The 25,509-nt window shown below is 45.9% G+C and overlaps 1 protein-coding gene across 2 annotated transcripts in view; it reads right to left on the bottom strand.

The window, feature by feature from the left end:
* Positions 1–12,041: 12,041 nt before the first annotated feature.
* The window catches only part of EGFR (epidermal growth factor receptor), a 169,806-nt gene continuing 156,338 nt past the window's right edge, over positions 12,042–25,509 (bottom strand). Inside the window, exons 23-28 of one of the 2 annotated variants that reach the window (XM_075418563.1) lie at positions 24,773–24,919; positions 22,084–22,181; positions 21,468–21,635; positions 21,324–21,371; positions 21,118–21,223; positions 12,042–20,104 (exon numbers count right to left, since the gene is read on the bottom strand). In XM_075418563.1, the coding sequence (XP_075274678.1) occupies positions 19,728–20,104; positions 21,118–21,223; positions 21,324–21,371; positions 21,468–21,635; positions 22,084–22,181; positions 24,773–24,919 (944 nt within the window). In that variant the 3' untranslated portion in view covers positions 12,042–19,727. The remainder of the gene's footprint in view (positions 20,105–21,117; positions 21,224–21,323; positions 21,372–21,467; positions 21,636–22,083; positions 22,182–24,772; positions 24,920–25,509) is intronic. The other variant, XM_075418564.1, reaches the window with a different exon arrangement.

Raw genomic sequence — 25,509 nt, 5'->3', positions numbered from 1 at the left:
GGCCTCCCAAAGACCCTATGGGCTACGTGTTAATGCGAGAGGGCACAGGACTGAGGTCAGAGAGTGGGAAGGAATGTGAAGCCGAAGAGCCAACAGGTGGTTTGAAGAAGTGAAGGAAAAGTGGGAAGAGGGTATAGGATGCCATAAGGTGAAGATGCTGCTTCTGGCCTAAACAGCAAGTAGACTGAGAATGTGAAGGAGAATAAAAGAGAGGAGAAAAAAAAAAAAAAAAGATAGATAACCCCCAAATTTTTCTTAGATCTGGCCAGGAAAAGCTCCTTGGTCTTGGCCAGGAGGAGTTCTTTGGTCATATGACACAACTGAGTGGTGAGAGTGAAGCAAGAGAAAAATGAAAAGCCTGGGGGACATTTCCAGAGAGGCGCTTCTTGCTCAAGGACTGTGATAACGGAGGCAGAAGGTGGTTTTTAGAGTTATACCAAGCTGTTTGAGATGTGATGAGGCAGGGGAGGTGTCAAGTGGAACAAGAAAACCAGACATGTTTCTGGTATGAGTCAGAGATGTAGCAGCCCAAGCCTGGCGAGATAGGATGGGGGGGGAGATGTATGCTCCTCTTACCAGAAGTGTTTCCTCACACCACTTCAGATATTTGAAAGCCAGAAGCTGTTGCATGATGGGAAAAAGGAAAGAGTGGACTGATGCCTCCATTCCCACTCTAGATGTGGGCACAAGGGGTATATTTTCTTGATCATGTATTGATCCTGATGCTTGATGAAAGTTATACTCTGGTAGCTGCAGAGGCTGAAATCTTTCATGTTCAGGTGCAATCAGACGTTGCAAGCTTCTGTGGTACTAAGGTATCCTAGGGCTAATTCCTAGGATAAACAGGCAGACCTGTCTTCATGGCGATTAGATCTAACACTGGTGATGTCACCATTTTATTCCAACAATTAAAATGAATCCATCTACCGACTTCACATACGTCAAACAGTCATCAGAAGACAGCTTTTAGAAAGTCCTAATTCAAAGCAGCCGTGTACCACTAATTTAAAAATTCATACCAGTCTGCTACCGATTCCCTGGGTTTTCCAGATCTCGCTATGAATATTTTGCTTTCTTCCCATCTCTGGTTTCAAATATAAACAGATGGATGGTTAAGATAAAAAGTAAATGCTGTGTGGTTTCTAGCTATTGGTAAATACCTGGATAAAGTGTCCTCAATAGATTACAGAGGGAAGCTCTTAAGAAGCTTTCCTAACCTCATCTCCTACTATTGAACCCTTATTTTTTCAGAATTAGCACAGGTTTGATTTTTTTCCTGAAATTGTTTGGTCCTCAAGTGATCTGTCTTTACAATGTGTAGCTGTGCCCTGTGTGTGTTGTGGTGCGTGCTGCTGCTAACTGGGTAGCAGTTCTGAGGACGTTCGCCTGCCACTTCAAGGACTGGAAGAGGGGCAAAACAGGGAAGGAGAGGCTTTCAAAAAAAAAAATACCCCAAAAACGACAACGTAGAAAATGTGAGATTCTGAAAGATAAGACAGTAGGAAACACACAGTCCTTGTCGCATATGCCTGATAGCAAAATGCTTAATCACTGAGAGGAAAGAGTGGAGACTTGGCTCAGTTTCGCTGTGTTCTGCTCCTCGTTGCACAGGAGGAACTCACCATGATCTCTGGTATGATACCAAACTTTCCGAAACAATAGCTCTGCAATTTGAAACAGTGGATCAAAACTTTCAGGCCTTGGATGAGTCCATGTAAGTTTTAAAAAGGGTAGATCAGGGGCAGGAACTTTAACTCGGTTGCCCCCAAATACCCAACCAGTACACATTAGCACTGCTAACTTCCAGCCCAAGCCTTTAAGTTGGGCAAAACACTCCTCCTTTGGAAAAGAACTGTCATGGGAAAAAGTGCTGGTAGTCTAGGAGCTCCAGTAGTCCCACAGAGCTTTGCAGAAGGAAGAGATGGTGTGGGTTTATAAGAGGGGAGGGGGTGCCCTTCAGCTGTGCAACGGGAACTCAAGGTCTCTTTGAACTTTCTGGTGCTGAAAGTTTCCCTGAAAGATGAGGAAACCCTTTGTACGATGGAAAAAAATGACAGCTATATGCCTCAAAGAAGTAAAAGATGTGAAGGTTGCCTTGCGTGAAGCCGAGACAAAAGCTTCAGTGAAAACTTTTGTTGAAGTGAATATAATGAACTTTGAGGTCCCACTGTGCAGGCCTGCATAAAATCTTTCATCGGTATCAACAGACATACCCTTCTTCTCACAGGAAAGTTAAAGAGAAAAATCCCATTTATAGTAGCCCATTTGATGTTTTAGTGTGTGTCTTGCAACCATTTCCATGCCACAAAACTGAAAAGGTCCTACCCCATTTGGACAGCTTTGCTTTGCTTCCAACGTTGTTGGCAAGCCATGCTCAAAGAAAAGGTTCTGATGTTTCCAGTTACTCACCTGCAACTTCATGGATCTAGTTTTCTGCTTGCACAGTTTCCCTTGGTGGACAGACTGCTGAAACTGGGAAAAAATTGCAACTGGGTGAGCAAATAGTGAGTCCTGCTCTTGTCTAATTGTCAGTGATGCCTGCTTATGAGAATTCTGTCACTCTGTCATGTTGGTCACAGAAGCCCCAAAACTGAAGACATGCATGGGCTCTGGCATGGCAGGACCTTTAAAAATTTGCATTTGAAATGGACTAAGTAATATAGTTTACAGCAAAGTTGTGTGACAGTAAAGCAATCACAACTGCATCAGACAACAAAAATCTATGAGAAAATCATAAATCATGGAGAGTTTAGTTTAGAGCAGGAAGAAACGCCTCCCATGAACACATAACTCTGCGTTTTAGGTGAGTTCCCAGACCTTACTGTAGCCAACGACGGGAAACTGAACTTTATGACTGCTTTCCTAAAACAGCTGAAGAAGGTTTATGAGAAGAGTAAAGAAAAATTTTTGTACATTAATCGGGATCACATTTTGAAAACAGAGGGAGTCAGATGGCAATCCATCTGCCAGGAGACTGTCTAAAAGTCTAAGCGGATGTGTACTTTGAAGAGTCGGGTCCTAAGTGACCTGGTTATTCAAAAATCCCATTGTGAAAGAAACCCAGCCTCTTAGAATTCTCTTTATCTGAGCTTTCAAAGGGATTCACGTTATGCCATACAGTATTTGTGATGTCCATAAATCCAAAAGGAAACATATACAGAATTGTGTCATTTAAAACCACAATTTTTACAACAGTTTTACACCTTTTGGATTGCAATCACCAGCTTTTATAACATGCACAAATGACTGATGCTTTTATCAGTGGCATGGCAGCAAAGTCCGCTGCGCTGAGGCTTCTTGGGGCACGCTCTAGCTTGGGCCTCCAAGGGAGCCACAAAGTTGCCTCCCCGGGATACAAGGATGCCCAGAACAAAAACAGGCAAGAGCAGTAACCGCAGCAGGGCTGAAGGACATACTTCTGCCCAAAGGCCTGCCTATGCCAACAAGAGCAGTGGTCCAAACTGCCGATTTGTGCTCATGATGGCTTTGCTCATGAACATGCTGCATGCTTATGTTACATGAGGAACAGCTTCACTGAACTTCTGTGGGACTGCTTTACGAAGTTAATCACCTCTGCAAGCCTTTGCAGACCCACCTAGAAAAATTCATTCCAGCAGAGAGGGCTGACGTGCCATTAGTTGTTTTTTAAAAACTAAAGGAGGACATAAATGATGCATAACTCCTTACACAGGTTGTGTACACAGATACGCATTTCAATAGCATTGTTAGTGCTATTTGAAGTATTTATAGAAGTGCTTTGCATTCAGTGGTGAGTTAAAAAAAGAGAATTTGTGCTTACATCAACATCTTCAAGGGATATTTAGAAACTTTACTACAGTTTGCCCTGAGGGCCTTCCCACAATAGCTGCAATACCGAGACACGGAAGGTTAACTAGTGAATGTTTGTAAAGGACTTTGAAGATGAAAAGCTTTCTATTTTTTTTTTTTTTTTTTCTAAATACTGAACATGCTGATGATTATGTCGGTGGGATTTCTGACAGCTTCTTTGTTTTGCATGCTGCACTGAAGTGGTTTGCTATAAATCCAGTTTGCTGCCAGATTTTCAGCGGCAAGTTTGCTCGCTCGGCTTTGTCAATGTAGCTGCTGCTGCCTTTCCTGACGCTGCCGTCCCTGCCCTTGGCCAGCGCTGCCGAGGGTGCCTGCTGGTGCCGGAGGAGGCTGGGCTCACATGTGGGCCAAGTGGAAGAACCTCCCTGGTCGGTAACATTAAAGTCCATCAGAGTTTCTCCTTGACTTCATCAAGCAACAGCAACATAACCTTGACACCCAGGAAATTGAGCCAGCACTGTGCCCTGGCTGCCAAGAAGGCCAATGGCATCCTGGGGTGCATTAGGAGGAGTGTGGCCAGCAGGTCGAGGGAGGTTCTCCTCCCCCTCTACTCTGCACTAGTGAGGCCCCATCTGGAGTACTGTGTCCAGTTCTGGGCTCCCCAGTTCAAGAAAGATGAAGAGCTACTGGAGAGAGCCCAGCGGAGGGCTACGAGGATGATGAGGGGACTGGAGCATCTCTCCTACGAGGAGAGGCTGAGGGAGCTGGGCTTGTTTAGCCTGGACAAGAGAAGGCTGAGAGGGGACCTTATAAATGCTTATAAATATCTGAAGGGTGGGTGTCAGGAGGATGGGGCCAGACTCTTTCCAGTGGTGCCCAGTGACAGGACAAGGGGCAATGGGCACAAACTGAAGCAGAGGAAGTTCCAGCTGAACATGAGGAAGAACTTCTTCCCTCTGAGGGTGACGGAGCCCTGACACAGGCTGCCTAGGGAGGTTGTGGAGTCTCCTTCTCTGGAGATATTCAAGACCCGCCTGGACGCAGTCCTGTGCAGCCTGCTCTGGGTGACCCTGCTTCGGCAGGCAGGGTTGGACTAGATGACCCATAGAGGTCTCTTCTAACCCCAACCAGTCTGTGAAATGAAACTTATTGAACCAGATCTGTAAGACTAACTCTTCTCATCTACAAAGACAACCCACACTGACGTTCTGTTTAGCATAATACATCCTACCCTTGCAAGACAAAAAAGATGTGACAGCAGCTTTGCCATTGGCAAGTTTGGCAAAACCTTCTTTCCATGAAATCCCATACAAAATGACAATATTCAGAGTGAAGAGCCAAGTGCTAAACAGTCTGCACTACTCTATCTTATCCATTTAAACATAAGACCTCAGCAGCAACAACAAGCTTTGAGTCTAATTCTCAGAGCTTCGCGCTGTTTTAAGAAAGAAACATCCCCTTCTCTTCACTAAACTCATTAAGTCATTCCTTATCTACCATATACGCTCCCACAGGAACTGAAGCATGGAACAAGGCACACAGTTTCCATCACACAAGTTGCTATATTTTCATATTCAATAAAATTAGCTAATGTTATTCTGCCAGCAATCTTGTGCCTAATTTATAAAGCTTTCATTAAGGTAGACTTCTGTGGTACTAGAAAATTTAATACCTAGTAAAAGTAGGTTTGTGAAACAGGTTATATTGGTACAAATATGTTTTGGGGCAGTTACACATATGAATGTGCTTATAGCTGAGACATGAGGACACCTTGAGAAGATGCAAATGGCAACTGTTGGACTTCATCTTAGCTACTACTAGTTACTTGATTGCTGGTTGCTTTGTTTCTCCATATGGTGAAACGCACCTTCCCTATAAGAACCATCCAGAGAGCTATGACAGAAACCCATCACTAGGGCAAACCAGCAGCGTTACTGAGAGAATTTGTATTGAGGTGGAGCAATACACAGTGAGAATTTTCTAAAGGTACAGACTCCCTGCAAAATGAGAAGACAATGCATTTCCCCAGCAAAGAGCAAAATTGCAGCCAAGAAGCCTCTTTCACTCAACCCATGTTAAAATATTTATTGTGGAGTAATGTGACATTGGAGGGAAGACATTTATACCACATAAATAATTCTCCCTCTTTTTCTTGAGATTATATTATAAATAATCACTACAAGTTTATTGAGCACTAATTTCTCACCACCTATGAGTAAGCAGTTGCTCTGCATATATTTATGTTTTTATATATAAAGAGTGTCTCTGTTACATATTTCAAGGCAAAAATCATAGTCAACATAGTAGAGGACAAGCCACAAATTCGTAGACTGGTATAAAGCACCACTGGCTCAGTGGATGTAAATCAGCAGGGCTCCAACCGGACCCCTTTGTGTTATACTCACTGGAGAGCTGAAGCAGCCCCAGCAACAGGAAATAACTCTTCTGCTTGGTGAATGCGAGTGACTTGCCCAAGTGTTCTAAGCGTGGCTGGAGCCAGGCTTGCCCTCTAGTTTCCATCAGTATTTTTAAAATTCTGGCTGGGTGTCATCCAACCAAAAGTCTATATAGCAAAACATCTCTCCCAGTGGCTAAAAGTAGGTGCTCAAGGAAAGTGTGTGAGAAAGAAGGCATCCATGCTCTTGGAGTAATTCAGTTTATAATGAGCCTGTTTATTCATTTCCTGATAGCCTCTGTGTAATTTTTTGGTGTGCCTTTGTGTGAGAAAGCATAATTTAAGTTGGAGTCATTAAATTAGTTTGAAACAGATATTAATGTAATAGCAGTCTTTCACCCAAGAATGCTTTCTGAGTGAACATTTTGAATGATAACCTCAGTGCTCAGTAACCCAGCATTGAGGATGAAATGCCAGCTCTGAGCCCGTTAAAAACCTCTTTGAGGTAATACCTTCTCTATTCAAGCAGCTGATAGGCTTGTAAAATAGGAAAGTGCATCCTGTAAGAGGATATATACATGCCTGTGCTATGTTCTACCTGCTGAGCCAACCCCTTTTCATGGAAAAGTTAGACCAGAAGACCACATATCTAGGGTCTCTTTGCAGAAGGCACGCTGGGTCCAGGGGGTCGTCTTTTCCATGCAAGATCTAACAGGTAGATTTCAAAGGGACCTAAATGAGATGGGTACCTGTGAAGCCTTTCTCAAAAGCATGCTGTACACAAAACCATCTGCAGCCTGTACGTAGTTCAGCTACGGAGCTGATGCTTGTGAAATTGCAGTGACCCTTTGTTAAAGGAGCTGTATAAAAGGGTGCCATCACCACAGCTGAGGTCTTAAACATGGGCTCAAAAATTGACTTCTATAGGTACTTCCTCCAAACTGTTTCTTCCTACAGCCTGTGCTTCTCCTCCCTGCTTCCAGGCAGGACCTATAGGCACTTGTCTTCCTGTGGCACTGCCCAAAAGGCCACTTGCTACATCCTCTTCCACTAAAGAAAACAAGTCCAAGAGATCGTCCAAAGAGCAAATCCACCTAATCCTGTCCAAAACATTCCAGAGGGCTCAAAACTTCCCCCCCCCCCCCCCCCCCAAGAGAAAACAACAACATGTATAAACGGGTTCAGTTAATAACTCGGGAAGTAAAATGCACTCTGTGTGTGTGCGCATGTGTAAGCCTCTAACATGTCTTTTCTCACCTCAACCCTCCAGCAAGTGTTCTTTCTGTCCTTGAAAAAAGATGTTACTCTTCCAGCCTGACAGCCCTTGCGCATCCAACACCAACGCCTATTTGCTCCCTGCCCTGAGGCCATCCCACACCCCCATCCCCCTTTTTCTAGCTTTCCTACCTGTATGTAACATGCTTTCCTACCTCCCAGGGTCCTTGGGAGGCTAAATTTGCATCACACACCACGAAGCAGCTAGGGACACCATGGCGGTCTCCAGAATTACTTTAGGTAGTCTGAATGTGCCACCTCCACCCTCCTCCTCCTGCTGCTGCTGCTTCCCCCTGCAACCAGCCTGGTGGAAATCCTCCCAGCTGGCCCAGCTACCAGCATTTGAATGAGCCCATCTCTGGCCAGGTGACGATTTCAAGCTTCCCAGGGAGCATTGTCCCCTTGGGAGAAGTGACCTATTGGTCTGAAGCCGCTTCTATTGAAGGGAAGCATTACAAAAGCCACGACAATTAGCACTCTGATAAAGATGCTTACAAAGATGAGTTTGGGATCAGCACTACCTCTAATAACTATTGCCTAATAGCATGTTGTTTCATCATCTGTAGATCACTGTTTGTCCCAGAAACTGCCCGGTGCCTGGCTTTTTGGGTTGGTTTCAAGCGCCCGTTGGAGGTAGCCTCACCATCCAGTAACTATGCAGGTGTACCTTGCCACTGCCTACCCCGTGGTGGAGTAACACGCTGCTGGTACCCAAAGATTTCGTCAGCAGGGCTACCAGCATGGTTTTGCTGTTATAAATAACTGGGGGAAAAGTAGCCCGGCTTTCAGGAGGAAGGCAGCTGCGTGTGCTCTTGTAGTGTTCTATATCACTTAGGGAGAGGTGCCTCCGAGGCCCGCCTGTCGCCCTTTGCAAATACAAAAGAAAGTTTAAGCTCCCAAAGATCTCAGGTTTTGGCACGCAGGTGTGTTGTTACCTTTGCCCCACCTACACAGCTGATGTCTGCTGGAAGTTAGGTTTGTTGGCTTGTCACCCAAAACCCCAGAACAATCCACAGCCTCACCTCGTTACAAGTCAATTTCAGGATCATTATTCACAGCAAAACATAGAGCGGCCAGATTTTTTTAGGCTGATCTCCACTGGATTCTGAACCAATAAAACCAGTCCTAAGAATGATCTTGCATTAGTAAGCCCCAGGGACCGATATACTAATTTTTAAAAGTATACAGAGGTGTAATTTGCATTAGGCTTTTCTAAAGCTGCCATTCACTGCAAATAGCCTTTTTATATTTCTGGAATGGGATAAATCTATGCCGGAGCCTCCGCGTATGAAACAGAAAGGCTGGACAAAGACTACAACCCACCAGCAGCTGAATGATCACAACCCAAAAATGAACCTAAATCTCTTTGTCCTGACACAGCCTATTTGCATTATTGTAAGACTCTTCACAGTGTCATTTGCACAATACTGCTTTTCTTGCATAAGAAACTCAGTAACAGAGCATTAGAGAAATGGAGTGATTCACAGTCGCATGCACAAGACCTTCTGGGGACAGGAGGGTGTCACACATGTTATGATCTTGTCTCTAGTCCACTTGTCGCCAAGGGGCACGGTCGTGTCCCTTGGATGTCAGACATCAGCTCTCTTGTGCATGTAAGTCTGCAGAAACTGAACCACCAAAGAGAAGGAGTAATTTTGTCAGATCAGTGCGGCAACCCTTTCCAGCAGCAGCCTGTGCTTAGGTTGGATTAAATGTACCACGAATCTGTACTCCAAATGGACTGGAAAATAAATCGCCTGTGCAAGCTCATCTTTTTCCTGCTCGGTTTGTTGAGCGACCTATTTTGAAGCCATGTATGTTGTGGACAGAGTTTCTTTCTCTTCCAAGAGAGGGCACTACAAGCTTTCACAGAATCACAGAATGATCGGGGTTGGAAGGGACCTCTGTGGGTCCCCAGTCCAACCCTCCTGCCGAAGCAGGGTCACCCAGAGCCGGCTGCACAGGACCTTGTCCAGGAGGGTCTTGAATATCTCCAGAGAAGGAGACCCCACAGCCTCCCTGGGCAGCCTGGTCCAGGGCTCCGTCACCCTCAGAGGGAAGAAGTTCTTCCTCATGTTCAGCTGGAACTTCCTCTGCTTCAGTTTGTGCCCATTGCCCCTTGTCCTGTCACTGGGCATCACTGAAAAGAGTCTGGCCCCGTCCTCCTGACACCCACCCTGCAGATATTTATAAGCATTTATAAGGTCCCCTCTCAGCCTTCTCTTCTTCAGGCTAAACAAACCCAGCTCCCTCAGCCTTTCCTCATACGAGAGATGCTCCAGTCCCCTCCTCATCCTTGTAGCCCTCCACTGGGCTCTCTCCAGTAGCTCCTCATCTTTCTTGAGCTGGGCAGCTCTCAGAAGCAATGGTAATTGCAGCAGCCTTCTTGGCTGGGCGCTAAGCTCCAAGCCAGAGCTACAGGCACCAGAAGCCATGCAGGCTTTGTGAGCTTGGCTTCCCTTTGGAAATCTCAGATAGCTGCATGTGCTTTCTAGAGTTGCCCCACAGACAGTGCGTCTGGCCGCAGGTGAGAGCGCTGCGCCCAGAGGGCCTCACCCCCATGCTGTGCCAGAGCTGCATCCTAGTTACATTTATGCCTAGAGCAGCTTAGTTTGAGCTCAGAATGCACTGGTCTCCACCGCAGCGGCAGAGGTCACGTGTTACTGTATTTCTTATCCACAAGCATCAAACTCACGCACAGGTCCTCTGCTTTTGATGATTTCACAGGCTCCAGGTGCTAGATGGAAACCTGTACAAGTAGCTGTGACCATGACTAGCTGTACTTTGGCCTGTTAAATAAGCACCAGTACAAATACTGCTAAATAAAAGCTGTCTGCAAGGCAAGAGTAACTCTTGTATCATCATCAATCCTGTCTGAGAGTGACAGTGTCCAGTGAAGTCAAGTGCAATCCAAAAGTCTGTGCCCTCCCAAAACAGAAAAAGGAGACAAAAAGTGCAAACCAGGCCATCTGATACTGGATAAAAATGACAAACACTTACCACGCTGTTTCTAAGCTAGTTCAGTTTCACAGGGCTGTAGCTCACTGAAGGCAGCAGTCTCTGGGGCTAACACCTGCATTAAATAACATTCCTTCTGCTCTCTTTGGAAAGAAAACAGGTTTTAAAGTAAAAGGCTTCCTTGAACAAGAGCTCTTCCCACAGATGGTGCTTATTAGAGAGATTACAACTCCCAATAAACAATTTAAAGCACCACTTCCTCTGTAATTCTAGCTCCTCTCTCAACTAAACAGCAACAATAGTCCACACTGTGGGACTGGAGGCTTGCTCCCCCATATAGACTTACAGGTGGGCTCCAAGCAGTCAACCTCATCCCGTGAGCAGGGGTGTGGGGAGCAAGACCAGCCACCCCACTGAGCACCCCAGGCAGGACGTGTCCCTTGGCTCCTGCCGTGCCAGTGGCACCCCTCCTGGGGGTCTGCCATGGCTCTGACCCAGGTGGGCACTGACGGAGGGGCTGAGCCCATCTCTGCTAGCAAACATAATGCAGTCGTAAGGAGACCGAGTCACCTTCCCTGCAGTTCCTAGCACCTGCCTTTGGTAACTGCAGGGTCTCGATTTATTGCCAGGCTCATGCTTGGCATTTGGCAAGGGGTCAAATCCTGCTGCAGAAGCGTTGCCCCCCATCACCAGCCTTAGGACAGGAACGAGCAAGGCCACCTGTGACCAGTTACTGCTGAAATGTGCCTGTCCCAAGGAGCTGTGGTGGAACCCTTCCACCTTCAGTACTGCAGCAGGCATGTAGGTCTGTCCTAGGTGCCGTGGTAGGTGGTCCCACTACGGCTGGGGGCCTCCTCGGAGCACATCAGTTCTTTTATTGGCCGCCTTGGAATTTTCTTATGTGATCTGATGTAATTATCGTGCATTCAGATCAGCTCCCTAGAGGTTGGCTTTGTTGCTTTCCCCGGTCGAGCTCAGGAGCTCTGAAGGGCGAAGCTTGCTTAGTACTGCTGCCGATAATGATGGAGCATGTGCAAGAGGCTTGTATTCCTTGCCTATCTTTAAATAGCAATTTTCTTTATCTTATCTTAGCCTACCATATCCTGCACAGGCAGACGGGGGGGTTAAACTGCAGCTGTGTTTCTTTGGATGTTTTCTCCTCTTGCACCCTTTGTCACTTTTCATGTTTCAGTTATTTAAAGTTGCCACCCCTGAGCTCAGCAGAACTTCTGAATGCCTGTCCTTCCCAAATACCCATACATTTCTGCACCTAGACCATTCTTCACTTGAAGTCCCTCTCTTTTGGTGCTTGGACAGTGGGATTTTTCCCCGGCGGTGCCCCTGCCTCTCTGGGGTGAGTACAGAGGCATTGCTCCACCCCTCTTACCCTCTGTGAAATAAGGAGAACAGTAGTTTCCCATCTGATAGACTTCTGAATCTGTAAATTGTTTTCTGATCTTCACAGAGTAGGTGTCTGGATATAAAAAATATATTTCAGTTTCCTTCTCAATGTTAATACTAATATTATTCTTCATAATATTAATACCAACTTGAATATAATCTTCCCAAAACAGCTGATCACCAAAGGGGGGGGAATCACATGCCCAAAGAGCAAAGATTTATTTAATTACTTTTATTAAAATAAAAATATCATGCATTAATACGCATTAGACATTTCTGAGAACCGGTAATATGAAGATTAAGACTATGTCATTTCTGCATAAAATAGGTTGAGCTGGTAAAACATGCAGCCTATGTATCGGAAGGGACTGGATGGAAAGATGAAAATGAGAAAGGTGCTGTAGTGGCTTTTTTTTTCTGTGTATAAAGTTCAGCTATAAAGACAAAAATGATTTAATGTACTAATCATGATACCGGGGACTTATCCAGGCTGAATATGTACTGAGAGTTCCATCTCCTCTCTTCCTTACTGTCTTGTCAACCCAGTGTGTTTTGCTCTGTTATGTTGAGGACCCTGTAATTCCTTTGATCTTTGTCTGCTACGTGTTCCACCAGTTCGATAATTAAACATCAATGCTCAGGGGACGTTGGGGCTTCATCTGACTGGCTTTGCCAACAGAATTTCTCTTTCTGCCTAGTGTGGCTCTGGTTGAGGCTTTACTTTGCCTTTCCTTACAAGGGAGTCCTGCATTGCTGTTGCATAGCTCACAACTGTGCAACTCGGAAATGGCCAGCCGTATGGCTCCATCCGCCACGTGTCACATGAATGAGCTTCTGAGGGATTGCTTTAACTCTACTTCTGCTATTCTCATAAAAGTGAAGTGAGAACCTGCCACGCGATTCGAAAGAGCAGCTTTTATTAGCGCCCTGATAAGCAGCACCTGGGCTTTCATATTGCACTTCCAAGGTCACAAGTGTTAGCTGTGTTATTGCTCACATGATGAAAATCCAGCACTGTGCATGCAGAGAGCCGAAGAGTCTTGGAGAGAGGAAAGGATCCTGTCACTAGCTTTGCTAAGCTCTGGATAAATCCCCACGGTGACAACTTTTACCAAAAAAAAAAAAAAAAAAAAAAAATCTAAGTCCATCAATCACGACACCTTAATGTGAGTTCTTCTCTGGCTACAAACCCTACAAGCTAGCCACTGATTTTTCTTCCCCCCCCAAACACAATAGTATATTACAATAAAAGTTCTCCAAAAATTAAAAAAAATTAAAAAGAATAATATACATCTCATTTTTATCGCTCAATATACAAACAATCTTTGATCAACAGTATAAACCATTAAACCATACAAAAGTCAAGAGTTTCTTATTGTACAAATAGTGCTTTTGTAGTTGAGTAACTTTACAATGGCGTGAGGGTACCGTCTATGCCTACGGATATATTGCTTGACAGTTTATTAAAACCAAGACGTTATACCTTATACTCGGTTGATTGCATCGATACAAAGCAGCCTAAAACTGGCAATGGATCCATAGGATCTCTGATTATTGTGAGGGATTTTCAAAAATCACTCAACATTAGCCTTGTTTTATACTCTCAGTGTAATCAAGTTAAACATCCCGTTAATTTCAAGGGGAACGATACCAGGAACAGGGGATTAACAAAGCAACCTAGGTATGTGAGCCAAGCCTCCTGCCCTTGCAGACAACTACTTCCCTCCCTTTCATAGAACATGAGGATAACATTGACGGCGGTTGCAAACGCACAACTCTTCAGCTAGCTTGTACGAGGGTAAGGAGAAGGGTCTGGATAAGTTCCAGTGCAACTGGAAACGATGTGCCGTATCATCTACACAGGAACAAAACCTCCAACCAGTCCAGTTGTTAGCTGAGAGTTTGATTTCTGGTTTTCACCTTATTAGCCAGAAAAAATCCACTACTTCGAGGTGAGAGGTACAGAGACCACAAAGCCCGCACTGTCGCGCATCCAGACAGTCCCATCAGCATCGCAAAGCTGGTGGAGCACCAGCCCTGAATCTTGGCTGAAGGCATTTTGCCTGCTGACTTCAGCGGTGCAAGAAGTGGCGGGTCTTTTGCCAGCTAGGTCTCCAGTTACCAGTTTTTTCTCCGGAAACCCTTTGTTTGGGTGCTACTGAGGGTTGGCTTGATCTCTAACAGTGGTGCAGCATACAATAGCTGCACTCCTCTCCCGTGTACAAGAAGGAGGGGTTGCATGCAGTATCTCTGACCGACCTGCACTTCTCCGTCCACGTGGCCACGGTAATACAGGTGATCTGTCAAAACACACGACGTTGAAGAGAGGAAAGCTTATCACGGAAGCGCCGTGATTTCAACTCCCCCACATAATTAAAGAGATACATAACTAAAAGTGTTATCGGTTTGAAGTCTCACTGCCTGCCTACGCACTTCCTCAGATAAAAAGCAGTTATCTCATCATGTCTCGTCTTCACGTCATTGTATTTCTTCCTGATACTGAGCCAAAACATCAAGTATTTGTTTCTTTTTTTCTTGACCGTGTCCCTGTGTAGCTATTGTGTTGAGTAGAAAATGAATCGAAATGGAGTTAGAGGTGGTAGTTCTGGCCCTGAGGCGATACCTGGTCCTGGTATTTGGTTTGGTTTTCTATGGACAGGGCTCACCCTCCCGTGAAGCCCTCCTGGCTCAGTGGAGCCCTGGCCAAGCCCCAGTGAAGAGTGGAGATCTGTAGCTTTTCCCTGTAATGAGAGGCTGTGGAAGTGGTCATCAATACCCTAATTCCTTTAAAGCGAGAAAACAAGACGTTACATCTTTGGTCCTAATGCAGCCCATTTGACAAGCTATTTGAAGGTGACGTATTTTTCTTTTATACAAACTTTTTTTTTTTCTTATTTTTTTTTTATTTTAAAAAGGCTCCTTAAAAGTTGTACGTCAGAACAAAGAGATAACAATTACAAAAAAACCCAAAAGCTAGGAAATGGGATCCCAATACAAAAATTTGAACCAGTGGTGATCAAACATTACAGACCATTCTTGCTGTTACACAGAGTTTGACATTTCCATCAGGAAGGAGGACACGAGTACATTCTCACACTTTGTCCTGATTCAGATGTCTTCTCGCAGAGAAACGCAGGGGGAAACACAAGCCAGAGTACCGTAACTGCTCATTTGGAAAGGCAGCGGTCGTATTAACAGAAGATGTTGAACTCTGAATCTGAAAAGTTGAACTCTGAATCTGAGAAATGAGCACTTGTCTGGAAATGCAAAGTTTCTCCTTGGCACCCTGGAGCACCCCCAGACAGACCGAGGACACCCCAGGCACCTTGTGATGGGACCTCTTCAAGCCATTTGGAGTCCTGCGACATTCTTGTAGGCCTAACTGCGTCTCTCAGGGAAGAGAAGAGATATCCTCCGTATTACAGATGTTGCTACATTGGTTTTTGCACAAGCAATCTCTGCAAGAGGGCTTCGCTTCAAGCCAGTAGCAGGAACGGGAGCTATGTGTCTATTCCCACCCGTACCTGCAGGAACAGTCAATGGCCTCAGTGAGGTCCCCGGGCAAATCTGGCAGCTGTCTTGGGTATGGATTGGCCGGCTGCACCCCTTCCCTGGCATTACTCCCCCTGTACAAGCCCCTTCCTTTCCAATAAACCACAGGGCCATATTTTCTAGTGCCAGGGCTTCACGTGGCCATCTGACGGTGACGCTGGTGGGACAGGGCATCACCCTGAGGTGTTCCAGAAATGACCATCTCTTTCCAACTGCGCTCTCTAGAAAACTCACTGCGTTGTTGCCTGCAAGCTGGAAACAGAAGCAAGCCCCTGTCCTCTCGGATGAATTTGCCTAACAAAACCAATTGCAACACGGAGGAAATTTCCCAAGCCAACTCCCTTTGCAGCAGAAGAAAACAACCCAAGGCCCAAAAGAAGTCAAGTGTGCTGACACTGTACACAGATCACTGGAAAATATCAAAGTAAGAGGAAGACTCTTAACTTACATTTTCATACACTTAGCAGTTATTAAAAGTCTTAAATTATTATTGCAAAAGCAGTTGCATATTAACTGCTGCTTTATGATTAAGAGATGCTAAGCACCAGCTTGTGAGTGGTTTCATTTTGCCTTCCAAGAGAAGAACAGTAAAAAGGAAAATTTTTATTTTCTCGATTGGTAAGACTATGTTAGCTTTTAAAAGTGGCTGCGGCCTGCGACATTTCCCTGTTTCACTGTGTTCTAAAAAAATCAGCATTTTCTACCCACACCTCCTGAGGGACAGTGGCAGAACTTTCAAGTTCTTTTTGGGTGCTGACTTATGTAAGCTCTCAAGATGCAGAGTATTTGTTTTTTCCAGTATTTGTAAAAACACAACTTTTATGTCCCATTCCGTAGCCTAAACTCCATTCAACACTGGATCAGCAAGGTCCCGTGAAACGCTGCCTAACTGTGGTCGCCTTTACGAGCACCTCTGATCTGCACGGGGCTCCTTGCTGTTACATGCAGTGAGCTGCAGTGGGAAAACCAGACTGGTTCAGCTGCTTCTTGATTTTTTACTTATTTTTTTTCACGTCAGTGGAAATCATTTGGTACACTGCTAATGCCTGTTACGCTACGAGCATCAGCCCGTGTAGCACCCGTGCCTCCAGCAACAGCCACGCAGCTGCATGGTCCCCTCTGCTCCCGGTGCTGCCGTATCTGCCTCTGCAGACTATGGCACGCTGCCCAGTTCTTATTTTTTGCTGGCTTTTGAATCATTACTGAGCTGCCGATTTACAAATCACGTCTTACGGGATACCTGTTTACCAGAGCTACTTTATAATAGAGCTGATCCCACCAATCTGGAATCTGTACATTTGTAGCGAGAGTTTGTGGTCCTACATCCTCTTTCCGACTTTTCTCATCAAAAACAATACATTCAAGAAGCGATGCTCTTTCTAACTTACATTGCTTAATTGTGAGATGAATCTCCCCGTTTCTAGCAAGGAGTTGCGACTGAATCCCTCCTAAATTGTTACGGGCAAACATATTCACCTCTACTAAATAATGTTCATGCTACATAATGCTGGTGATACATATTGCTACTTCTCAGTCACTTCCTTATTTCAGCATCCCAGAGCAGCCCGAGGGCATCCTCAGAGCATCCTTGAGTATCCCCAGAGCATACATCCCATGATTACCCCAGAGCATCTGTGAGCACCCCATGCACCTCCATGAGCTAAGAAAGCTCAGTCGCTCTCTTATTTCAGCTGTTATTGACAGGACAAGGGGCAATGGGCACAAACTGAAGCACAGGAAGTTCTGTCTGAACATGAGGAAGAACTTCTTCCCTCTGAGGGTGATGGAGCATTGGAACAGGCTGCCCAGGGAGGTTGTAGAGTCTCCTTCTCTGGAGATATTCAAGACCCGCCTGGACAAGGTCCTCTACAACCTACTGTAGGTGACCCTGCTTTGGCAGGGGGGTTGGACTAGATGACCCACAGAGGTCCCTTCCAACCCCTACCATTCTGTGATTCTGTGATTGTGCTAACAGATTAACACAAAATATCAATCAATTCTTTTGTGCAGTAATGTCGGAAAGATTCTGCAGGAGAACGTGCACGATGTGATTTTCTTGTGTTCTGCTCAGACAGAACAGATTTAGCAAACTGGAAATTAGCTGCGATTTCTGTCAAGCTCTTTTTTTGGTTTTATGTACATTCCTCCCGGGGCGGCGGGTGGAGAAAAGCAGTGCTGCCTGTGCGTGCATGTCGCACGCTGGCGAGAGCAACGCAACAAATCTGCTCGCAGGAATGCAAGGAGAAATCTGCCACTAACTGGACGTGGGAACTGAATTTTGGTTAGCATTTTAAATAGAAGACAGTGATAATCAAAGGCAAACCTTGCATCCTCCACACCACTGTGCCAGGGACTTTGTCACGGTGACGCAGATGTACCAAAAGGGACAGTCTCTGGATTTTGACCGAATATACTGCTCTATCCTAGACTGCGGCGTGACGGATGAACTATGGCACACACACAAGCTCCTAACGCATTTTACACCATGTTACTTATAAAAGGGGTCATTTCACATGACCGTTCCTGTCCTTCGTGCCTCAATAAATCTGTAAAAACAATGTTCTGAGGATTTGCTGCTTGATCCTGGACTCCAGAAGCACTACTTAAATTGAAACACACAGTGGTGGCATAAATTTGACTATTTCTTGCTACTTAATATAGGCTACATATTCTCGGCAACTCAGCTGCTTAATGCTACCCTCAAGCAAGTCGCCGATGTTCAACTACTTAGGGGCCTTGCTACCAAAAATCACCACATGTGCTTTCTGATCTAGTGGTTTGATTAAAATAGCACTGCCAAGCTGCTGGTGGGATGCATCTGCATTGCTGACTGGATTCACGCTTTAGGCGTTTTACTCCTCCTACATTCAGGAGAAACGTTAATGACGGAAGAGGTTGTGTCTCATGGGCCCCTGCAAAGAGTAGCTGCTTTTTTCCGCTGTGATTGATTTATACTACGAAGCTAAAATCTTAGCCTTGCCCAGTCTGCCAATTCCACACTGATAACAGAAGATGATGCTGGATATCTTAACGAAGCACTAGGCAGCCCTGCGTTTCAGAAGATAATATTTTCCATCCCTCCAGATTGTTCTTCCCTTCCTTAATTCATGCTCATTGCCTCTCCTGCGCTGCCAGGATACGTAACCCCAAAGGGACAGGCAGCCAGTGCCAGCCTCTGCCCCAGCGTGCTACAGCATCGGCAGTGTTCTGCCTTGAAGTCAGGAAAGCAGAACACTGGTACACCCCTTTCCTTTGCCAAATCTACAGGGGAAGACGATTTCTGCTCTGATTTCCTTTAAGAAGGGAAATAAAACTCCTCAGCTAGAGCTACCTGTGTTTCTTGCCCTAGTCAAGTTTAATTTAGCAGAGTTCTGCCAGTCTGTCTCGTGAATGCTCCAATTTGCCACCATTTGCATTTCCCTGACATCTGATTAAAGTCTGTTCAACATGATTTGACACTTCATTTTTCAGTAACGGCAACACCTTGAACAGTTTTGTTGAAGAAGAAAGGCATGGTGACAACTCGGCAGCTGCATAAGGGATCAGAAAAAAAAGGTCTTGCAGTTGACCATCAGAAAGCAGACCAGCGAGCGCTTTATAACCATGGACAGATGACTTTGAGGCGAGTTCCTCCTGTCAGTTTTTAGCAGTAGTGGTCAGTAGGTGACGCGTCACGCCGTTTTGCTCCTTGCGCTAGTTTTCCCCAGAGCGATCCACTCCAGACCGCCCTGGGCGGAATCTCTCATGTGTCCCCCAGACGCACTCCTCCTCTTCGTGCCAAGCAGCAGGATATGGAGCCGATTTGTAAAAAATCCGGTGGTTTGGAATAACTGTTTGTGTTCCGGGAGTTTTGGAAAACTATTTAATAACATTATGGTTTTTTTCCCTGCTGGTGATCTGAGCACCACATAGCAGACCAGCAGTACAAGCATCTGATCTTGTGAAAGATCCAAAAATTCTGTTAGAAACACTTATAAAAATACAGACTATAGAAAGGAATTGCACTGTACAATGCGTACAGCTCGCAAGTTCATCCCAGAGTGGCTTCTTACCATGCTACCATTTGAAAATTAAAGGAATGCATCCGTGTTTCTTCTGTCCAGTAAGATCCTGCTCCATCCCAACACGCATCCGAGTGCAGGCTATGGGCCTCGGTTATTACATGGAAATGGGCAAGAAAAGACCCGAGCTACCATCAGACAGGCTTCGCAGTTTCAGCCTCCACGCTGAAAAGGAAAGGTGTGCTTATTGATGCATCGTGGTCGCTGTTTGCTACGAGCAAGAGTCCGTTCTTGCAGCAGCCAGGTGGTTCACCGAGGGCCTGGCTTGCCTCACTGCAAGAAGAAATTCTCCATGGTCATGCTGAGGCTTCAATGTATTCACTTTTTGGTGCCGCTACCCTCAAGTACTCCGGGTTCTCTGCTGCGGGAACTTTCAAGAGACCGTTAGGTTTGGTTTCCTTCGGTAAGAAGTCCTGCTGGTAGTCAGGATTGTCCAGATTTATTTGGTGGTTGCCCGCCTGGATCCAGTAAGGAGAGCTCTCGAAGACTGTCTTGGCCAGCGGAGACTGGTTGGTGTTGAGATACTCGGGGTTGTCCACAGCTGTGCTGTGTGAGTTCTGGTAGCTGGAGTCCGTGGGGACCTTTGAGTTCGCTGTGAGTGAGAAGTTGTTGTAGATTGGATTCTGGATTGCTGAGGCAGATGCTTTCCTGGGCATCAACTGGTTGACGTACTCTGGAATAAAAATAAAATAAAAATGAGAAGGAATGAAGACATATAACTAACGCAGCCATTTGCATCACTCGATGTGTAGTTTCAACCCAGCTGCCACTCGCTCTTCACGCACAGCATCTCACTGAACCTCCCGGAGTGGAAGAGAGCCAAAGGCAGGGACTGCTGTGCCGTGGTACCGAACGCGCTGCTCTGAAGTTCACCTGCAGGAATCCGGTTTGGAAAGCAGCAGAAAGATGGCTTGGACCACAAGACAGCGAGACAGCTACTTCTGATTTTAGTGACGTGGGAGTGGCTATGCCCCAGATACAGCTCTGAAATTGCAGTCAAGGAGCTTTGCTGCCAGAAGCTGTTTCCCTAGAAAACTGTTTAGAGATGAGGAAAGTGCCTGCAAAATACAGGACTGGCAGAAACAGAGACTCCACATCTCACTTAAATGCCATCTCTTGCAGGATCTTTCACCCTTTTTAGGTGTGGTGTGCTCTTGGAAGGGTTGGTTGGGTTTTTTTAAGGATGCAAAGCATCACGGCTGCATAACCCAGCACGAGCTCCCTTGGTGGTCACTGGCTTGCTCTCCCACCGCCTACGCTGTCAGTCCACATGAAACTATGAGCTGCCTTCTGTGTATCAACATCTGCAAGCAGTGGAACTGCCAGAAAGCTGTTTATATTGCTGAAATGGTTTAGGGGGTGAAGCCTGGTTTTTAGAGGATATTTTCTGAAGTGCAGGGGTGGTAGAAGGTTTTAAATATATAAACACGCATGCGAATCCCCGGCCAGATGGCACACATGGCAAACATGAGGAACCTGGCTGGTGAAGGGACCAAAATGAGAAATGGCCAGAAGCAGCCAGAAAATGTCTAGGAAAAGGGTATGTGCATGCTTTTCACTCCCGTTTAGGTAGGAAGTATTTGGATTGCTTCCTTTCTACAGAAAATGAAGGAGAATGATTATATTCATGACCAAATGGCTTGTGAATGAGTGGCTGTGGGATGGAAACACGGGAGAGGTGCTCACCCGGGGCTGGCAGGAAGCTGTCGTCTATGCTGTCCTCCAAGAAAGCGCCTGTTGGGTCTGAGCTATACCTCTGGACAAAGCTGTCTTCCCTCACAGGGTGTCCCTGCTAGGTTTGAAGCAGAGAAAATCAATATTAAACAGACTGCTTTGTAGAAGTGGATCCACACAGGGGAAGTTGCTTCTTTTTCAAAGGTCATCCCACTTACCCCGTTTCTGTCAATGCAGGTTGTAGCAGAATTGTTGCTCGTAGCACTCTTTTAAAAAGAGAGAGAAAGAAACAACAGACTTTATGAGAAGCAGTTCACTCTTAAAATCGCTCGTCATGTTTCCACAGAGGAAAAGTTTCATACCAATGAACTCAAGAGAGGAGTGCGGGACGTTGAGGGGCTGTTGAAGAAGCCCTGGTGTGGCACGAGATACTCATCCGCATCCACGATATCTTCCATGTCCTCCTCCTCCATCAGGGTGCGATAAAACTTGGAGTCCGTAGGGCTGGGCAGGTGCATCCTATCATCTCCCTGTGAGACAAGCTGGTGTGAGAGAGGACTCACAGATGCCCTTCCAGCCCTCATTATCCCCTTCTCTGAGAGACAAAGTAATTCAGAGAGAGGACCAAGATACAAAATCTTGATCTGTGTGTTTAACCAAATTTGCCTAGAGTTTAAGGGAATTTGGGCCTGCAATCTCTGTCTATGCTGCTGTAAAACATCTGCGTTTTGAAGAGGATCAAACTCTGTTCTCCTCTCAGGAATGCAGTATGGACTGTTACTGGTCCTAGACTGAGACCAGTATGAAGAAAATAGAGACTGGTCTTGAAATTCTGTTTGTGGTTCAAGATGAATGTGTTAAGACCTGGAAAGCAATGGTAAATCTGGCCTTAAATTATCCACATTTTATGTTTTCATACGCATTACTAATGATTTTGGGCGTCACATTAAGACATCTTCCTACCATTGGGTTTAGTACCTGTATAACAAGATAGCGTGGGGGGTCACGGGCCATTTTCGAGAACTCCGCGATCAGTTCGCGAAACTTGGGACGGCTGTCTGCATCGATCATCCAGCCTGGAGGGACAACAGGGAAAGCAATGCACAAATCAAGTTGTTTTGATGATCAAACACAGAGCTTAAAATAAAATGTAACCATGAAAAGAACAGCATCATAGGTGCTGTTAAGGGTTTACCCGTAAGGGACCACCATAAAAAGTTCATTCGCCAGCCACTGCTGTGAATTTCAGCATTTAAAATGCACATCTTGGCAGTTCTGGGAAGAATGAAGGAGGTAATAAAACCCCGTGTTGGAAAAGCTCCAGGCTAAGCCTTTCTTCTCACCTGCTGGCTTATCGCTGCTTGGGCAGGCAGGTCCCACCTGAGTCATGATAACGTATAAGTCGTGAGGATACCAAATGGGTGGCCAGCCTGGACCGATCCAAATTAGGCTGCTCTGAAAAAGCTCTCGAAGGAGGGGAAGCAAACTAACTTCAGCAGGTGCCTGCAGACATACGGTGACCTGACCGTCTAGTCCTCACGGCACTGCTTCGTGAAACCCTGAGAAGCCTCACGCAGAAGCTACCCTCTGTACCGCATGTCTTCTAAAATTCAAAACATCCTCACTGGGGACATCTTGAAAGATTAACCATATCTAAGCTGTATTTAACTAGTAAACGGACTTTAACAAAAACAAGTCCTACAGCTTAGTGCAGATCGACACTAGGAAGAGATTTCGAATACAGATACTGGTGGTTTAACATGTGGGATTACTTAGTCAACCCACACTTTCTGTTATCAACCATCAGATGAGCTGACGTAGAGACTCTCGTGTTTAAAATTAAAAATAATAAAGGTTGAGCTTAGTGTGTCTGGAGGAACTCATAAGAAACAGCCTATCCACAGCAATGGAGGAACGAAGTGATAATACGCCACCTGAAATCTGCATTAGACAAAATCTCGTCATTGCCAGTGACTTTTTACCCCGCTAGAAATACGATCCCCTGCTAATTCAAGAAAAAAAATCCTTTTTTGCTTTTAGACAGAGTGGAGCATTTGGGAGTTTGCTGCTGTTGCAGAAGTAGCATCAACTATTTCTGAATTTATCTCTGAGTTGCATATGTTCAAATACTGCTTCTTAAATTAAAAAAAAAAAAATGTTGTGCAATAACTTTGAACATCTCAGTTTATACTTTCTGCTTATAAAAGAGATAACTGGGAATCCTGAATTCCTTTAGGCAAAATGGCGTGGCTTCAACAGGGTCTGTGCTGTAGCCTGCAAATACAGGGCGATCAGAGCAGTGCAAGATGTGCAACCGAGTCCTGCGGCAGAAGGAAGGCTCAGACCCCAGATCCTCATGCTCTGGCGTTTAAATTCAGTGTAATGGTATGGAAGGGGATGGGGATGATCCACTGGTGGTGTTTTAAAAGCAACAGGTACCTGATCAGGTGCGTGGAAATATGCCTGCTTTCTACATCTGGACTGACCCAAAGGAAGGGCGACGGATGGAGGTGCTGAGCTTTGCAAAGGCTCAGCCCCTGAGGACACGCTCTACTGTGGAGCTTTCGAAGACCTGGGACATGACTGCTGCAAGTGGAGATGATGGCAGGGCTGAGGTGTCAGCAGGGTTCAGCATCAGTGAGAGAAGTTTCCAGGACACTGCTTTTGGGTCTGGGCACCTCCCAGGCTAGGTGTACACATCTGGCTGCGGTTCCTGCTTGCTCCGGTGAGCACAGGATCAGGCTCTGCCTGTGTGGTGCCTGTCCTGACAAAGCAACACGGGGATACTCCAAGACTCCCCAAAAGTGCTGCACCATGGGGTGTTCGTGGTAGCGTTTCTCCTCTTTTGGGAACAGGTACATTTCGCTCCAGTGAGAAGGTCTTAAATGCCACCTAGTGGGCTTCTTCTCAGCATCCTCACAGACACTACCGGTAGCAAGCAGGGATGTGGCAGTCATGGTCTACAGATGCATGGGAAGCCAGGTAATAATCTGACATTTTAGCAGCTGATATAGATAGAAAAGAGGTTTGGGGTTCAGAAGCCCTTTGATGTGACCTAACAACGACCAAGAAGTGCTTCAGAGACCCCCAGCTCCTGTGCTACCTTACAGCAACAGCCGTGCGCCGAAAAGGAGCCACCCAAGAATGAGGAAGAAATCGGATGGGGAACTCTGGATACTCGTGTGCATCTGCCATTAGGGTGGTGCCTGTGCTCGCAGCATTCCTTTAGTAAACGGAGCACATAATCCGTGCGTGTGGTTGCAGGGGGAGGAGGCACGCTACTCAACTAAGGGGGAGCCCGGAGGAGAAGGCAGTGTTAATTTTATTTTCTAGACGTACAAATCCAGAGTATCAGGTGCAGTGGGTGGTGTTATGCTGATTTATACTGCCTGACAACGTCAGTTTAAAAATAATTGGCAATATCAGCCAGTGGTGTGAATGCTGAAAAAACATTAGCTGGCTGAATTAGTGACTAATGAAACCATATCCCGTGCCCCCAGCTAAAGCTCAAGGTGCGGGAACACACTCTGGTGTCACCACTCTTTTCCGATAACCCTACTTCTGCATGATCGCCAAGGACACAGCATACCCAAATGCGACATAACGAAGGCAGTTGTGCTACTTCTTCGGCTTAGCTGAGCACCCAAAACCCCAAATGGGAACTCACATTTGACCATGATCATGTACACGTCGATGGTACAGATGGGGGGCTGGGGCAAACGCTCGCCCTTCTCCAAGACAGAGGAGATTTCACTGGCGGGGATCCCGTCGTATGGCTTGGACCCAAATGTCATCAGCTCCCAAACCGTCACACCTGCAGGGTGGCAAGAGAAGACTGTAACAGAGGCTTTGCCGGGAGCCGGGGTGCTGGGCCTGGGCGCGGAGAGGCGGTGAGTGGAGAGGGCTCTCCCAGAGGCACTGCATTGCCAGAGCCCCACCCAGGAAACGCACTTTCTGCTGTGGTTTTGGAGAGAGACAAATTAATAAAACAGGTTGAAATCATCCTGATTTCCATTCTGAGTTTCTTTTTGTTTTTTTAATCTCAGCTAGCATCTCGGCATTGAACATCCCACAAACTTCCCAGCACGACAGAAAGGCAACGCAGGTTACCGCCTCCCGACTCCAGCCCAGCAAGCGGTTTGGAAAACGGAAGTTGCATTTTTGTTTCAAAACAATCTCTTTGGAGACAAGCAAGAGCAGTTTTTGAAGGATGTGTAAACCAGCTGCCTCTGTGTCACTTGCTGACATACCACGTACTCTTGTGGTGTAGCTGTTGTGATTGTCTCGTAGCTTAGGATACAAAACAAGATTTTGGATGCCAAGCTACGTAAAAGGATTAAGAGGACCAGAGGCTGTACTTTTTCTAAAAGGAAACAGGATCTGACAATCTGCATTAAATATTTT

Source organism: Opisthocomus hoazin, chromosome 4 (assembly GCF_030867145.1).
Source record: "Opisthocomus hoazin isolate bOpiHoa1 chromosome 4, bOpiHoa1.hap1, whole genome shotgun sequence".
NCBI lineage: Eukaryota > Metazoa > Chordata > Aves > Opisthocomiformes > Opisthocomidae > Opisthocomus > Opisthocomus hoazin.
Note: the sequence above shows the minus strand (reverse complement) of the source record. Positions and strands in the feature narration are given on the sequence as shown.